This window comes from Trichosurus vulpecula, chromosome 8, assembly GCF_011100635.1.
Source record: "Trichosurus vulpecula isolate mTriVul1 chromosome 8, mTriVul1.pri, whole genome shotgun sequence".
Classification (NCBI taxonomy): domain Eukaryota; kingdom Metazoa; phylum Chordata; class Mammalia; order Diprotodontia; family Phalangeridae; genus Trichosurus; species Trichosurus vulpecula.
In genome coordinates this window covers 71,003,402-71,021,587 of record NC_050580.1, presented here as the reverse complement: position 1 = coordinate 71,021,587, position 18,186 = coordinate 71,003,402, and the positions used below count along the sequence as shown (strand labels likewise).

Genomic DNA, 18,186 nt, shown 5'->3' with positions numbered 1-18,186 from the left:
TACAACCAAGTTCCAACTCCATCTCGTGTGCGTGAGTATGTGTGTGCGTCTGTTTGTCTTCAAACATATACTAGTAGGATGTAAACGCTGGAGAAGCATCAGAAGTCTTTATATCTCTGCCTCGTCTGAGACTACAGTCTCGTCTATTACTGTTCTCCCCACACAACCCTGAAATATCATCCTGTAGTTCATCCACATCTGCATGGCACTCTGCTACCCTGAAAAGAAAAGTCAGCCAGCAAACTTTGTAATTTCACTATGTAATCCTTCTTCCAGACGATTTGTAAGCATATTCAATAGGTCTATCTCCTGGCATTAGACAGCTGGTACTCGCTATATATAGTTATATATAACTAGTCCTCTGTTTATCAACAGGGCTCAGCTATAGTCTCAATCAATTAAACAAGCATTTATTACACACTGTGCCAGACTAGGGAGAAATGAAAAGAAACTTAAACAGGCCCAGCCCTTACCTGCAGCTTGTCTATGGAGTCTGGCCTCTCTCTCAATACTAAAAGGATCCTCTGGAGCTTCTAACAAATCCCAAGAAGGCCACACGGATGCTCCAGGCCATCTCTTCGATGCATTGGTAGGGGAGGGAGTTACTGCAGCCATAGCAGCCTGGTCTTGGTCCAGCCAGGACCCAACTCCCATCTTTAAAGGGTCTCTGGGACTAGCCCCAAGGGGCAGAAAGGGCAGAGGAGGGGAGATGCGAAGGCTGGACTGCAAAAGAAAAATAACTGGATATGAAATACGGTTTTAAGGAGGCAAAGAACAAATTTTTTCAAGTACTTGGAAAGCTAATCCCCTTGTCCACACTTCCACTTGACCTAAGATTGAGTTTTGTGGTTGTTCAATCATTTCAGTCGTATCCAACTCTCTGTGAGCCCATTTGGGGTTTTCTTGGCAAATATACTGAAGTGGTTTACCATTTTCTTCTCCAGCTCATTTTACAAGAGGAGGAAACTGAGGCAAACAGGGTTAAGTGAATTGTCCAACATCATACAACTAGTATCCGAGGGCAAATTTGAACTCAGGAAGATGAGTCTTCCTGACTCCAGGCCTGGCACTATATAAGTCTGTCACCTTGAGCTTTAAGTAAAGAGCCATGACAAAGTTTAGATAAACTCAAGTAACCTCTCTGAGCAAAAGTCAAATTGGGCTTCACCATCCCAGTAGGACAAATCTGAGCCTCTGCCTGCATTCCAATGAAGGGCAACACTGAAAATTGTCTACACAAACCAAGTTGATTTTTAAAATAGCCAGCCTCCAAAGTATTCAGATCTCATGCTCTGGAAGTTAGTCCTTAAAGTAAAAAATCAGCAGGCCATCCTAAGAAAGACTTCTAATTAGAAACCTGCTGTATTCCAGTCCTGTGAGTTCTGATCAAGCATTTCTCCAAGGATATTATCACGGACAGGACAAGTTTATAAGGTAGAGAGAAAGCACAGGTAGGGACTCACCATTAACCACTCCTATTCTTACACCACCACCACCCCCGCCGCCGCCAAATTGTTCAAGGACATTCTAAACGAATTACAGTACATTTTCTTGATAATTTTCTACCTTGAGAAGGATTTCTGGACCATGGGTGGTAATCATTTATTTGGACCCTTCAGTCTAATAAAATATATGTAGACCAAAACCATTTCTCAGCTGTTCTCCTCTATGCATATATCCCTTACCTCACCGATACATAAAGTCAAGTTCCGAGCTTTCCAAAGATGAGGCATAGCTCCTGTACTAGAACATTCACTTATAATACTTCAGGGACCCCAACCACTTCCCCTGAAAGTGAATTACGTACAATTAAATCTGAGAGATGGTCTGATCCAGAGCTGAACCCACTTGTATCCGAATCAGAGGGGCTGCTGGAACGAGAATCCAGGACAGGACGGGCATCCAGGCGGGATCCTCTCAGAGATGATGTTGGAAACTTTTCCACCAAGTCAGAGTTAGTAGGGTCCAGGGGCAAGAAGCCCAGAGGAGGTTTTCCCAGTACATTTCCCAGTGGGTTATTGAGCATGCTCAGTACTAGGAAGGAAACAAAAGGTAAACCGACTTAAAATCATAAAGTTTTTCCTCTGTTCTCGTTATCTCCCTTCCCTTCAAGAGATCCAGAATCAAGGTCATTGTTAGTACTAGACAAAACAGAATAGCTTTTGTCTAAGCTGTGGGGTTTTTTTAAAGGCACCCAAAGCAAAAACAAAACAAAACAAAAACAAACAAAAAACCACTTACCCAATGAGATCTTTCTATTCAGGGAAGGCTTTATCAAGAAGCTAATAACCTATCAAAAAACAAATTCTACAACTAAAGCAGCTGTACAAATTCCCTAGTCATAGCAGATACCCTAGCTGACTTACATTACTATTCCCCCTGTGACTTGAGCTACTCTGATCTTAGTTAAGGCCAACTCTTACAGCTATGGAAACTGAAGCTTAGGACTGGTTAAATGACTGGCCCATGCCATTAATCAGCAAAGCTGGTATTAAAATCCAAGATCTCCAACTCTAAACCAAGCATGTATCACTGCCTTTACTGCTAAGGAGTACATCAGAGGTTTAATTTACCAACTTTTCTTCCTCTTTTGCATTACTCTGTGATGCAAAAAAAAAAACAAAAACCCCACTATTTAGATTCTAAACCCACAATCTCTTTTCATCTCCATCAATCCAACAACGGCTAACAGTGACACAGTATTTTAAAGGTTTTATAAGGGGCTTTCATATCTCATCATACTGAATTGCTAATTGATAAATACAAGTGATTACCAAACTTTTGGGAGGCCAGTGAACTGAGCACTAGTCCTAGTCAGGAAGACCCAAATTCAAATCCAGCCTCCACCCTGAGCCAATCATTTAACCTCTGTTTCAGTTTCCTCATTTATAAAACCCAGATAATTCTAGTACTAGCTCCCAGGGTGGTTGTGAGGATTAAATGGGATATTTGTAAAAATGCTTTACAAACCTTAAAAGTACTATGTAGACACTAACTATTATTATTACTGTTCTGTCATGCAACTACAATTCTGTATAGTTCAAAAACATATTTGGCACACATTAAGCTTCGGATAAATTAATATTTTGAAATTTTCAGGATTGACTAGACCAATCTTCAGAGTACTCCAAATTAGAGTTGAGAATCACAGCTGCATAAAAGGTAGTCACATTTCGAAGCACTCTTCCATGCAATCAAAAGCCAGAGCACCCACGGTTAGGTCCAAAGGACATTACCCGAATATTCTTTAATGTAAAAATCCTGTTAAGTTTGAGCTTTTCTATTGCTTTTGGTAAAAACAAGTACAATTTTTATTTATTGCAACTAATATGGAAAAAGCATGCCGCCCATAAAGCAGAAGGTCTTTTGCCTTCTCCCATAGGTGCATGGGCTCCAATTCATAGCCACAAAGATTCAGATGGAGTACTTCTGAAGGAACTGAGCTGCCCAAGTTTTCACTATATGAAATCCAAAGTCATGCTACATTGTATTATTTATGGAGTATTTATGTGCTGAGCAGTAAAGGTGGGCTAAAAAATAAATGTGTTAAATGATGCTTTCAAAGAGCTTACAATCTAGTTGTTAAGATATAACTAGAACTAATGAAAGCATTAAGGACTAAAAGAAGTAGTGTATAACCAAAGGTTAGATCATGCTTAGTGTTATGGAAGAGAAATGAAGGAGGGCTCAAAGTGGCAAGTAAGATGGCCAAGTCTAGATGAAATCTTACCATCCCCATCAAGGACAAGTATTCACTTAAGTATATACCCAATGATGAGCACCCCCACAACACAGTGTGTTAGGGGCATGGGATGAGAAGATTGGCCTAGCTGGGCTCCTGCAAGAATACTCAGAGGTTTGTTGAAGTCAGGTCATAAAAGACCCTGAATGACAGACAGGAAGCTAGACTTGATATAAGAAGAGATCAATTAGTGATTCTTAAGCATGGAATGACTGGCCTGGCAACCAAATGAGGAATAGATTAAAGCACAAAGACTAAAATGCCAGCTAGAAGGTTTTTAGAACAACCCAGGTAGGAGGTTAAAGGTCTTAACTAGTTTGTCTATAGCAGAAACTATCCGCCCAGGCAGGACAACTGTCAGCACCACTCATATGGCATTCACCTGCATACCTGTCCCATCTTCTCTACTAAACTTCTTGAAACAAGAGATACTTTACAGTATTTCCCACAAAGCAAGCCTAACGAAGTCTTACCCCAAGACAGCTCTCAGTAAATATCAAATCAACAAGAATTATTAAGTTCTTCTTTCCTACTTCAGAGACATAAATGAAATATTATCATTAGGGAAATCTGCCAACTACACTAGGATATGGCCTTCCTGCAAAGTGTTTATGAATGTGGATTTTGTGTTCCCATGTCTATCAGACCTAAGAAGCCATGACTACCTTCCTTCACTGACAATCAGAGCAATTCAAAGTGACCACTTCCAAGCAACATTTGATAAGGCTTCCACATATGCTTATTATTCAACTGTCTAGAGTCAACAAGTGGGACAGCGACACTAACAACTGAGAGGATGCTCCAAACAAAGCCTTTGCATCCTTAAGTCTACTGGGCTATACCACCCCCTCCCCCAAACTGCAGTTAAAGAAATAATTGAGTATACATCAGAGCCATTGCTTGTGCCTCTTATAGGGAAATAAGATGACTTCTCATGGAACCACTTTGGAAAGTAGGGTGATGCTACACAGGCTGCACAGGATCACCATGAGGTTGCACTGTATTAGAGCTGTGTCCAAGATATTTTTTCAGGGCTGCAGAGAGGCTACTGGGGTGCCACAAAGAAACCTAATAGGTAGAAATGAACAGTCTCAGGCCTAGATCAGCTTGTAAGAAGTTTCTCACCAGATCTCAAGTCTCACACAATTTTGGCTAGGTATTAAAGCCACAGTTACACTTCCTTTATGGTAAATTCCACTAGATTTAAGGTTTAAGGGCCTAGATTCACTCAGTTTTCCTTGCCCCAAGGGATGCTAGACTCATGAAGTAGGCACCCTCTAAACCAGGGCTTCTTAAATTTTTTCCCACATGGGGTCTCGACCCACAGTTTAAGAACCACTGCATCTGAAGCCATTGGTTGCATCTTAAGGATAGATGAGGAATGAGTGCCTGGTATTCTGTTTGGCTCTAACCCCATACATTTGTCACAGACAGCCTCAGGTACCTAGCAAACCCAGCTACCTTTAGTTACTCCCTTTCTACCTTTTCAAAGGTGGATGAACAAAGACAAAACTGTACTCAGCTGACATTCATTCCCTCATTCCACACCATCTTTGTCTCCACAAAGACCAAAAGCAACACTGTGACAAGCAGCTACTTCACTGAACCATGAAGGGTATGGCTACAGTTGAATATAGATAAATTCCCTCTCAAAGAAAACCAATTAGCACATTTGTGTCATTTAGATTAGATGCATTTTTAGGCCACCTGTTTCTATCTGGAGCTTGTAAAGTAAGGAGGACTGTTGGGGTCTGGCACAGTTTTAGATCTTAAAATATTCAGTCCACAAGGACTAAGTCTTCATTCTCATTGATAAATTCGTTCTGCAGTCCCACAGGCCTAAATCACTCCACTCCCTGCAGCAGTCAGCCCTTCCCAGAGAACAGTAGTATACGCAGACATTGGTCTAATCTAAACTCTTACTGAGCTCTATTGAAAACCAGGATGAAGAGACTGACTCTGGGCCAGGATGAAATAATCGACTGAGCTTCATGTAAGTGCCTTAGAGTAGAAAAAAAATCCCAACAGCTATTCCAGACCTCTCATCACCACTCTCCCCTTGCGAAGACTAACAGATTTTACCCTTTTAATCACTATTGGTAATGGTATAATAGAGGCACAAGGATGTAACTCTTCATTATGTCAAACTGTAAGAAACCAAGTTGCTACTAGAACTCAGCTAAGACCAAAAACCCTCCAGGAATCTCACTGTTCAGAGAAAATTCTTACTTTAATTCCAGACCACAATGTACCTTTAAAGTACCTCAAAAAAATGCTAAACAATTTAAAAGGAAACCAAATAAGCAGCTATATCACACTGCTTGTTAAGAGCTGAAAATGTTTCTTAGTCAAATAAAGAAAATACAAGGAAAAGAGAAACAACAGCCTCCTATAATCAAAAAAGTCAGTATACAAATCTAACTAGATTTCCTCAGTTATATGTCTGCTGATGGGGCTAGTTGCCATTTTGAGTCAGCCCAAACCAGGAGGGAGGTAGGTAAGAGATTTCATTTGAGATCTGAGCACCTCTACTGCAAAAAAAAAAAAAAATGCAAATTCCAAAACCATCATGGCTGTACCTTCTCCCCCTGTGAAGTATCGTTTCAAGTAGGAAACTATCAAAGCTGACATCAATACTGACAATGAGATGAAACAGTCTCAGGAAAGAATGGTACTAATGTCTAAAGAACTCCCTTCCCATAAGGAAAAAGAGGACCTTCTTCCTGGAGGAATTCAGCATGTCCAATCCCAGCTCATTTTTTACCCCAAACCTCATCTTCCTAGAACCCTGTCCATAAACTTAAGTTTCCATTTGATTCTTACCCCTCTTTCTTATCTCCTGTCCGGTTACCAAGTCCTTTAGATTCCACCTCAGCTACAACTCTCAAATGCCCCACCATTTCCACTTTCATTTCTCCAGCACAGCAGCTCTTCTGGGAGTCCCTGAGACCCTTTAATAGTGTCTACAAGGTCAAAATAAATTTTTTAATACAAAGTCATTTTAATTTCTAATAGACTAAGTATCTATTTATGTGTATATTTTAAATGCATTTATATAAAAATATATGCACATACATGCATACATTTGCATATCAAACACAAAAGCTTCTGGGGGAGTCCTCAATTTTTAACAATGTGAAAGGGTCCCGAGACCCCTTTTAGGGTGTTTTTGAAAGGCTACTCTAGTACATTCCCTAATTACCACCTGCTTGGACCTCCCTTATAGATCATTGCACCTACACTCTCTTCCCTCCAATCTATTGCCAAGATAATCTTAGTACCGATCATGTGATTCCTCTGTCTCACTATCTTTCTAGCTCCCCATTGACTGCAGGTAGAGCTTCTGCCAGGCACTGACAGCCCCACATGATGTCTCCCAGTACCACCCTTTTCAATACATCCTTCCACTCTAGACCTAGATACCTCTCACTCCTACTTCTATGCTTTGGTTCTGTTCCTTATGTACCAGGGCCTTCACTTCATTCTTGGTCTGTTCAAAATCCTACTCTTTAACTCATAAGCCATCTCCTCCAGAAAGATCACCCATATCCCATTAGGAGTAACTTTTCTTCCTCACGATCCACACAACATTTTGGGGAGTAATTTTCTAACAAAATTATGTAATATTGTATATCTTATTTTAATAGTATTTTTAAAAATTCCTTTACTAGACTAACCTCTTTGAAAGAAGGGAAATTTTATATGAAGTATTCATTTCCTCTCCACCCTAACACAACAGGTGCTAAATATTTTATGTGCTGTAGAAGCAGAGTAATATATAGTAAGAGTGTTAGACTGGACTTCCAATACCTGCCAGAACCATTGCAGTCTTCTATGCCAAGATCCAGCTACACTAACCTACTTGCTGCCACTCCCATCTCCCTAATTCAGTGCCTTTTCATCAACTGTTCCCCCACCCAATCTTCCTCACCTACACATAACAGCCTTCCTCTTGGTTTCCTCCAAGACAACTCAAATGCCACCTTCTTTCTGCAGAAGGCCTTTGCTGTTCTACCCTGGCTACTAGTGCCTTTCTTGAGATTACCTCTCATTTAATATAAACACACAGAGGGAAACTGCTATTTGCTTGTTGTGTCTTCTCTCTCTGCCTCTTTTCAATGTGAACTCCTTGAAGCAAGGATCACATTTTTGTCCTTCTTTTTTTAAACCCCCAGTACTTAACTTGGTACCTAACATGTATCAAGTGCTTGTTGACTGACTGACCCCAGCCTCAAACACTTACTAACTGAATGATCTTAGGCAAGTCACAATTTCACAAAGCCTATTCCCTCATCTATAAAATGGGGTTAAGCACTAAATTTATGAAGGTGAATGAGATAATGCGCTTAAAATAATTTAAGTGCTACAGTGTCTGTTTTGTGAAGTGCTTTCAGACAAGACTCCTTCCCGAATTTTTCCAGACAGTTCCCACGTCACGACCCTGAAAGCAGGCCCTACACTACTATATACCCCAAAGTGACAGATGGCAAAAGGCAGGTAAGAGCAAGTGAAGCTCATTTATTCTGGAGTTAGCTGTCATTGGGACATTTTTTGCAGTATGTGACTGCTTTTGGCCACATGAGAAAAACTGGGCTCCCTCGAGGAATGAGGCTCCCACAAAACTGTCAATGCCCTCCCCCTGCTCTCTTTCATCTTTTCCAGAAAAGCTGATGCTCTGTCCCTCCGTTCTTAGGAGACATCCATAGCCAAAATCTAACACTAGTTTGTAACTTACCAACAAAATATCACATAGCCAATAGATCCAGCCATGGTAGAGCTAATCTACTCAACAGCACAAGTGCCAAGTACTAAGGATTAGAACAAGAACAAGTTAAGGCAAGGGACAAGAATGACTTAGCAAAAAGCATTCGATTCCTTAGCTCTAACACACCCCAGGAAGCCAACTTCTCAAGATCAGAGGCAGAGAGAAGGAATGACGGGCAGTTCCAATACAAAAGATAGATACAGCAATGGTGAAAGACCCCAACTACTCAAAGCTAAATATTACCTAGGGCTAAGAAGAAAGCTCTGCTGGGTACATGAGAAAAGGTTACAATGTGGCAAAGATAATGAGAACCTGGAACACATGTCTACATCTAAAGGAAATCCCTCCATGATCTATTTTCAATAGTACATCTTTCTGTTTCCGTAGAGATGTCCAATGTTCAAATCCCACAGCTGTAAGACCCCAGCTCTTGGTCAAAACAAGAGGGAAAAAGATAAAAATCTCAGCACAGCAACTCCCAATCCCCATGTCTTTGGATCTGCACACCATCCTGCCTGAGCTTATCCTCTAAGCCAACACCTGGAGAAGTAACACATTTAGGTAGTATAAAGCTATTCAAATCTAAAAATGAATGAGTTCACTAACTTCCTATACAGCAGAGGTTCTTAACCTAGGGTTCATGAACTTGTTTTAAGTATACATGTATATGCAGATTTCTTACAACTATTTCAATGTAATTTGTTTTCTTCGCAATTTTATGTATTTTACTTTTTTGCATTTCAAAACATTCTGAGAAGCAGTCCATAGGCTTCAAACTGCCAAAGGGAATCCATGATGCGCAAGAGAAAGTTAAGAACCCTGGGTACTAAGAGATACAATAAAGAAATTTTGGTAGGAAAAAAAGGTCCTGTAGAAAAAGTATAAAACAGAAGCTTGGTTCTGAGGTTTGGGAGCAGTTTTAAGGAAAGTGAAAGGAGCCTTAAGAAGAAAACACATGGGGGGAAAACTATTTCACAATTTTGCCAATGGCAACCCTTCCGCATAGCATCTTTTCAGGTACACAAGAAATTTTAGTTGATCCCTTTCAGGATTCTACTCTTCTCTATCCTTCCCCCCTCCAACCTGAGCTAGATAGTGAGAGCAGATGGTTCTTTCTGAGACTTTACCCTTGGTGTCTTAGTTATACCACAGTAACACAGATTAACATGATGTTCTGCAGTATCTTAGTCCTTTGTTGAGTCTTCATCTTAAGCAGGAGTTCTCAGTGAGCCTGATTGTTTTTTTAACATTTCGATAACTATTTCTAATATAATTGGTTTCTTTCCTAATCCTATTTTATTCATTTAAAAAACATTATTTTGAAAAGAGGTCAATAGGCTTCAGACTGCCAAAGATATCCATGATAGAAAAAATGTTAAGAGCCCTTGGGCTGAAGAATAACTGCACCTTTTTACTCACCAGAAGTTCCTACTTCCCCCTGAACCCATGCCTCCTTGATAACTTCCTCTTTCCATCGAGAGTGCCACCCTCCTTTAAATCATCCCCAACTCTTCCCTTTGCTTCACTCCACACGTGCAGTCAGTTGTCAGATTTCTCCCTCACACAGGTTGGGCCTCAGCACTCTTTTCTCCACAGAGAGCCACCTCCTTAGCTCTGGGCCTCAAACACCACTTACCCTACACCATGGCAATGGCCTTAACGGGTCTTCCTGCCTCAAGTATCTCTCCAGAAGTGATCAAATCTGGACTGATCACATTATTTAATTGCACAATATACTCCAATATTAACCCCTGTTTGCCACTTAAAGCCTTTCACCCTAGTTCTATAACCATCTTATTTTCTTTATGCATTCCTTTCTTTCAGGCGCTGTATAGTTCAACCACAGGCCTCCTTGCTATTCTTCGTTAACCACCTTCCATTTCCCATCTCTATGCCTTTGCAGAGGTATCATGGTATAACAGCAACAGCCTCAGAGCCAGAAGGACCTGGGCAAAAAATAGCTGGCAAACATTTCGTAACTACCTTTACAGAGCACTTCAAAGTTTGCACATCACCTTACAAATATTATCTTCTTTGGCCCTCACCCCTGGGAGATAGGAGCTATTACTTGCATTTTACAAAAGGGAAAATTGAGGCTTAGAGAGGTCCAGTGACTTATCCCTGAGTCACACAACTAATGCCTGAGGCAGGATTTCCACTCAGGTCTTCCTGATCCAAATCCCATACTCTATCCGATATTCTACCTAGCTCCAAAAATCATACATCTGACACATCTTGGTCTTCCAACCTTTGAAAATGAGGTCCTTCAATTTTTCGGTGTTGTTGGCAACTCACAAAGACTAGGTCACAGAGATGGTAAGATGAAATTTTCTCATTTGGGGATTTTCCAATAAGTCCATAAAATCACAGATCCAGTTGCTATCCCATTCCTTTGCCAAGCATGTCCCCCATGCTTCTGCCTCTTAGAATCAATCTCTAATTTCCTTCAAAGTTCAGCTTAAATACTACCCACCTACATGATCTGAGGCTGATAGTGCCTCCCTGCTAAAGCTACCATGTATATGCTTTGCACACTGTTCTATGTGTACATCTTCCTTCCTGTGATATAATCTAAGCTTTATCAGCCCAGAGGCCCCTTTCATTTTTGTATCCTTAGGGCCTAAACTAGTGCTCAGAATGTTGGAAAGTTTTTGCATGCTATGTAAATACTAACTCTTCTTAATAAAATCAATCACTGCTAGATGATGGCTGCTTCTTGCACAAGCACTTAGCTTTGCCGATTTCTCTGAGGCCACAAGATTATTCCTGTTTCAGGAATAAGGGGGGAAGGGGAACTAAACTAAAGTTCTTCCCAACTTAATCCCCAGGCATTTATTAAGCACTCTGTGGCCAGACACTGTCCTAGGGATATAAAGACAGCAATGACAGCATCTCTGTCTCCAAGAAGCTTACACTTCACTGGCCTAAGTCCTGCACTCTATCACTCCAGGACTCATTTGCCCATCCTAGTGTAATAAAATGCTAATCCCATCTCAGCTACACTCTTATTTCACCATAGGATTCTCTGTTCTATGGCATGACTTTCCTAGTAATTACTTAAGCATTCCACTCAGCTGCCCACTGCCTCCCCACCAAAATATTTAAGATCTGCATCATCAGGACACAACATAGGAAGTCAGAGCTCTAGTACCCTGCCTGACAATGCCAATTCCCTCCTTTATCAGAACCTTGTAAGATGCCATCAACACTTCACACTCACCAAGAACTTAAGTGATGTTCTTGCTGACACCCCAGAAGCCTCTTGCTAATCAGCCCCAAGTAAGTCATTCTGTACTTGGTCCAATCCCAGGCTACTTAAAGCTGCCAAAGTCACAAAATGATGATATGGAATGAGTCCTTGACCTTCATGGCAGCCATCTTTTTATTCTTCACTTGACTATGTCCTACTTCCCACAGCAACTGTTTAAAACTTCTTACATTTACCTCATTTGTACGCTGTTGTAAAGTTTGAAGAGTACTTTCAAATCACAACAGTCCTGTAAAGTTTGTAGTACAAGCACCACCTCCACTTTGCAGATATAGAGATTTAGGCTCTCAGAGTAATATGTCCATGATCATACAAGTAATGTCGGATTCTACAGAACATAGATCTCCTACCTTCAGTATGCCACAAATACCTTAAAGCCCTGAGACCAGCCAAACCACAACCCTCCCTTTCCAGAAATCCCTTCCTCCTAACTCTAAAGATCATCTAATATAAGTTCCCTTTAATTTCCTTCCTCCAATTTTCCCTGCATCTTTCTCCATTCTTCCTCCCTTGTCTCAGTGGACAAATTATCACATATTTGCAAAGAACCCCATCCCCCCCCCATCTCTTTCAGGACTCCACTCTACAATTATCTGCATTTATACCCTCTAAGTAACTTGGAACTGATGAGTTAGCTCCCATGAGTTTAATGATCATCTCTATGCAGGTAACTCCCAAATCTACATACCCAGGTCCAGTCTCTTCTCTTTACCTCCAGTCCCAAATTTCCAATTGCCTATTGGACACTTCAAACTAGATACTACAGAGATATCTTAAACTCAACATGTGTAAGAAAGTGAACTTTTCCCCAAACCCTCCCATTTTCCAAACTCCATTATTTCCACCGAAGGTACCATAATCCTTCCAGTGTCTCAAATTTCCAATTTCGGCATTATTCTCAACTCTACCCTACCTACCTCAATTCCCTACCCTACATGTCCGATCAGTTGCAAAGTCTTACCCTTTCTCCCACCTGACCAGTCTCTCTACTCACGCAGCTACCACCTTAGGTCAAGCCTTCAGCCATCACCTCTTACCTAAATTGTTGCAACAGCATTCTAATTGGCGTCCTACCTCGGATCTCTCACCATTCCAGTCTACCTGACGTGTTGCTGCCAGATAGAATGCAAACTCATTGAGTGGAGAATCATTCTTTGAATTTGTTATCCACAAGTCTAGCACAATACAGAGCACACAGTAGGCACATGGAATACTTACTGATTGATTATACCTTTATTCCTTTCATTTCCAAGGTCTAAAATCACACTTAGACTTTCACATTAAAAAAAAAAAAAGCCTGCTCTTAACCGTATGTACCCTAAACAATAGGCCTCCTTTCATGGCCAAATTCTTGAATTCAAGATCAACTCAACCTTAAAAATCTGGCTTCTATGTTGTCATATTACTAGAACTGTTTTCCAAGATTAACTGATGTGGAGGTCTAAGCATGTTTTTAGACACTGGAGATGGAAGGAATCAAGCTATGTTGGACATCAAAGGAGAATTATTTAAAAACACTATATAAAAATCAGCTATCGTTACTATCAACTTATATTTCTCACTTTTTTTGCTTTGTATTATCGTGTACTAATAATCAACTTGAGACCACAGACCAGATTTTAGTTATCTTTGTCTGACACATGACGAACCAACATGACATACATCACTATGGTGGGCAATGGAAAGAACCAAGTGGAATCCAGCAACATTCACCTGAACTAGCATTCATAATTCCCAATTACTCAGAATTTCAGTCTAACTAAGCATGTAAAAAAGACCAGAGATGAAAAATGGCTGCTATTTGGACAAGGATATGACACTGGAGGGACGACTTGTAGCGCTTATCTCTAAGAATACTGACTTGGGCCAAGGGCAGGACAGATTGCCTTTGGGAAATCTGTTTATCTTGTAGGATATAAATCAAAATACTTAGTATTCGAAGAACTGAAGCTGAGGCTCACCAATTGGCAAAGAAAAGTACACAGTGGTTGCAAGCAGGCTGAACGCATTATCAACAATGAGCTACTCAGTAAGAAGACTGTAGTGAATGCCCAAGAAGTATGTGGTAAGAAAAAAGGCTAAGTGGGTCATGTAATAAGAGAAATAATCAACAGGTACCCCTGATATTTCATTAGTATCCACAGGTTGTTAAGAGAATCAAAGCACAGCTTCAGCAACAAATTTATGGAAATACATGGACAAAAGTGAACACAACGAAGGATCGTGAATGGGTTTTGAGTCATACTGCTGCAGAGAATATACACCACTAATGACATTAGAGATCCATCTGAGCACTGCAACATTCACCAGGATGTTTAGGTTCTAATTCTTGTTCTGCATTGGACCAAAATCTCTAGGACAAGTCCTCATCCCCTGTGCTTCAGTTTCCCACAAACAATGAAAATGACCTCTAACAGAACAGAAGTGGCAAATTCTATGAAGCAACTTAGCATTTTTAAAAAGAGGTCATCCTAATTTAACCCCATTCATCCATGTTCAAAATGTCCACGGAAACCAAGCCTCTGGGTACATGCTTAATGAAGCATAAGACTTCATAATACGATCAATGTTATTAATGACTACATTTATGTTCAAACAAGTGGCGACAAGGATTCTTCCTTCTGTACCAAGATTTTTTTGTTAGCATTAGGTATTAGGCATGTTCTAATTTATTTTAGGTTTAGACTTCTATAGGAGTAAACGAAAAAGGGCCTTCTGAATTTCTTCCCTCTGTGGGTGAAGCCCTTCATGATCCTGGCTTATAAAGACCATTGCAGAGTTGGGGCCATGCTGGATGGTGCAATGCTGTGCTGAACATCGACAACAAAACCTTCTTCACCCTCTGACCTTGTCCTCCTCATCACTTACAGAAAGAGATGGGCAATGCCTGACTTCTGGGGGAATAGCCATACTTCCAAGGTCTCCCTGACCCAGTTTTTGGATGTGGAATATTCCACGTCAGATAAATTACAGTCAGTGAAATTAGCAGGTCTCTCTTGCCACAGTAGGCAGAGAAATTCTACCACTGATAGATGTCACAGCTGCTACTCTTATGCTCCTCTTAAGCAACCTGCCAAAATCCTAAGGAAGCAGTGTTAGTTGGAGGAGTTGGTGAATAATACAGCTGACATGTACCCAAAAGTCTCATTGCCACTTGTTACCATTACAATTGTAAAGCACAGTAGAAAAGTCACTACATTCTAGAATCCACATTAATTGCAAAAGCTGCTTATGTTCCAGATTCTGAAGTCCTACGTTTCTAACTCAACTGAAAGAAACACAGTATTAAAACATGCTAGAAAAGTCTGCTTTAAATTCACAACTTAAATCTAGTTTTAATGGCTAAAAATCAGCTTGATATGCCCAATGTAATCGATGAAAAGGAGACACTGTTACTGTTGCAGAGGAACTACTGTCCCTGTTCACATCCAGCCTGTGCCTGGCAGGGGCTGCAGATACATCTCAGGCAAGTCGTGGTGAGCTAAGTGCCTAGATCAGGATTGCAGGCTCATTAATACGATAGCACTGAGGCTGTGGGAGACCAAATCAGCAATAATATTTTTAGACTAATTGTTAACTTTCTCTACTTTCATCCTCCTTTGCCAGCTCCTGTGGATTTTACAGCTGAGTCACCACCGGAACTTTCTAATGCATTCCCCAGCAGCACAAAGCCACTAGCGTAGGGAGTGGCAGGATCAGGGTCACAGAGACAACAAATGCTCAAGCTTTTTAAAGGCCCTATCTACCCATCAGTCGTCCAATGTACCCCAATACCATACCAGCCCAAAGCTCATGTAGATAGATGGGAATCTGATCTAAAATAAACACCACCAAATAGGGCTGTCTTACCACTAATCTAGTCCATTCCCTTCCCCCAACATTTCTGCTAAACAACATTCTTCATAACACCAATTCCTCAGGTCAGGATGCTTATTCTAAATCTAGGTGAGTGTCCTAGAAGGGGAATATTCTGGTACAGAATTGAGGGTTTAAATCATTAACAGTGATTCCAGGCCTCAAATGGGCACATTACCAGGAAGTTATGTAGTAATGTAGGTAAAGGAACAAGAACATACAGTTTTCCTTACTATTAAGAGAAAGATCTAATAAAGTAATAAGACAGTATAACCAGTGGGCTCAATTTTATCCAAGTATCTAAAAAGGACAATGCCCAATACATATGGGAAGGCAGAGTTTTTTTTTTAATTAGATAAATGTAGGTGCCACATAGCTAACTCCATCACACAGTATTAAAATTAATCTAAATACATAAACAATATGATTTCTTTCCCCCAGACTTGGGGCCTACTGTAAAGCTGCTATCTTCCCACAAAATTCTTAAACCTTTATCTCCAATGCTGAGCTTCACCATTCTTCTAGCAGTAACTAATTTCCTCCAACATTTCCATGAATATGTAACTCATTCCTGCCCCACTCTTCCCCAGTTTAGCTTGGTTTCTTGTCTCTGTTACTGTCTGGTCCCACCTAGCTAGTTTCAAAAGTAATGCTTCTAAATCCCAGATGTTATAAATCTGTACTTCCCATCTTCTACACCCCAATAACACCCCTCACACCTACTCAATCATCTCCCAGAGCCTCCCAAAAATCTTCTTACAAAGGCTCATTTTTTCTTCTAAGTATAACCAAAGTTTGAAGCCACAAGGTCATTATAACACTTTCCCTTTTCGAGAACAGATACTGCCCTAATCCCAAATACCCCAAAGAACTGTTATAGTATTAGAAGGATATAAGTATAAGCAACCTCAGCCATCACAGAAACATAGATGACTACCTGAAGTATGAATTCTGTCCCATCTATACCAACCCCAATAACTGCCCTAAGTTTTTCTTGAAGATAGCCCAGAGATGTGGTATTCACTCCTACCATACCAAGGCAGCACACATTGCATTTCTGAACTCTAACTACTACAATAGGCCTCGAAATTCCACCAATTCATCCTACTTGCAGCCCTCTGAAGGCTGAATATCCTTCTATATCAGGGGCTTTTAACCTTAGAGTTGCAACCCACTTTGGCAGTCGGCTGAAGCCTATGAACCCCTTCTAAGAATAATGTTTTTAAATCCCTAAGGTAAATAAAATATATAGGGTTACAAAAGAAACTAATTATATTTAAAAAGTTATAATTTTTTTTTAAAAGCATGGACCCCACATTATGCGGTCACCTAATTCAAACTCTCTTACAAACTAGGAACATGAGACATGTACTTTGCCCAAGGTCACAGATGATGGAGGAGTCAGCACTAGAACTCAGATCTCCTTACTTCTAAAGTCAGTGATCTTTCTACCACGTGATTCCTCTAGACAAAGGCTAAGCAAAGAATTTTTTTTACATTTTTAAATAAAGTTTTGTTGTATTTAAAAATGTAAAAATCATTCTTCGACTCTGGCTGCACCAAGTATAGATTAGGCCACAGTGTGCCAAACCCTGCTTTAGGTCCTCCCATAGTGGCCACTGTTTTACTCATAGGGACTGGACATGCTCCTGCCAATTGATTCAAGAACATCATTGGTGTCCCCAGCTACATTTAACATTTCTACACACAGAAAATGTTTCCCCACCGTAAGCTATGCTGACCCAGTGATATACAAAGGGAAGTTTCCATCCAGTTGACCTGACATGATTTTAATCCATCTGGCTTTGGAATATAGGAAATCAAATAGGCAGTATTGACCACGATAGTCCAGATAAGTGAGTTATGTTTATATAAGCAACACATACACATTCCATGTTGGGTATTTCTCTTCAGACCTTGAAAATTAATAAGTACACCAAAACACACACCTCAGAGTTACAGGAGAGCTCACCTATTGCAAGAGCGACATTATCTACAGCCCTAGAATCTAAGATGCTGCAGCAAATATTGATATAGGTTTCGTTGTAATAAGGTTTCATGTGAAAAGCTACTTGGAAGAAATCAGGGCTGCAGCCCCAACCAAGAGTGCTGACAACTCAGCTCTTTCCCTAGTCGGCTCCAGATGGCAGACACTGGACAAGCCTGATGATGGCAGCACCAGTGGATTGACTGATCAGAAATTGGGACAGGTAGCAGAACCAAGGAGGTTAATTTTTAGGATCTTACAAGACATTCTGAGGAGAGATGCAGTCTCCTTTAACATCAAAGGCTCCTTTGACCTGAGAATTTTTAATCACGTTTGCTAGCTATTTCTATCCTAGGAGGTGAGGATTACCAACCTGGACAAATGTCAATTCCCCAGAGATGCCAGCTCTGTTGGTAAATGCTCCTTTATGAAGATAACCCCACTGCAAGAGAAAACACCAGGCTGAATCCTCAGTTTCTGTACTGACTGAGCAAGGATAAACAGAATAGCCCTAACATTAGGAGCGATATCCTGGCCTCCAGGATTCCTCATTTGCTTAGGAGAGTGCT

At 40.6% G+C, this 18,186-nt stretch overlaps 1 protein-coding gene across 1 annotated transcript in view; it reads right to left on the bottom strand.

Annotated features, from left to right (window-relative positions):
* CPEB1 (cytoplasmic polyadenylation element binding protein 1) overlaps nucleotides 1-18,186 on the bottom strand; it is a 72,353-nt gene that overhangs the window by 15,765 nt on the left and 38,402 nt on the right. The window contains exons 4-5 of the mRNA XM_036769581.1: nucleotides 1,808-2,034; nucleotides 474-723 (exon numbers count right to left, since the gene is read on the bottom strand). Coding sequence (XP_036625476.1) covers nucleotides 474-723; nucleotides 1,808-2,034 — 477 coding nt within the window. The remainder of the gene's footprint in view (nucleotides 1-473; nucleotides 724-1,807; nucleotides 2,035-18,186) is intronic.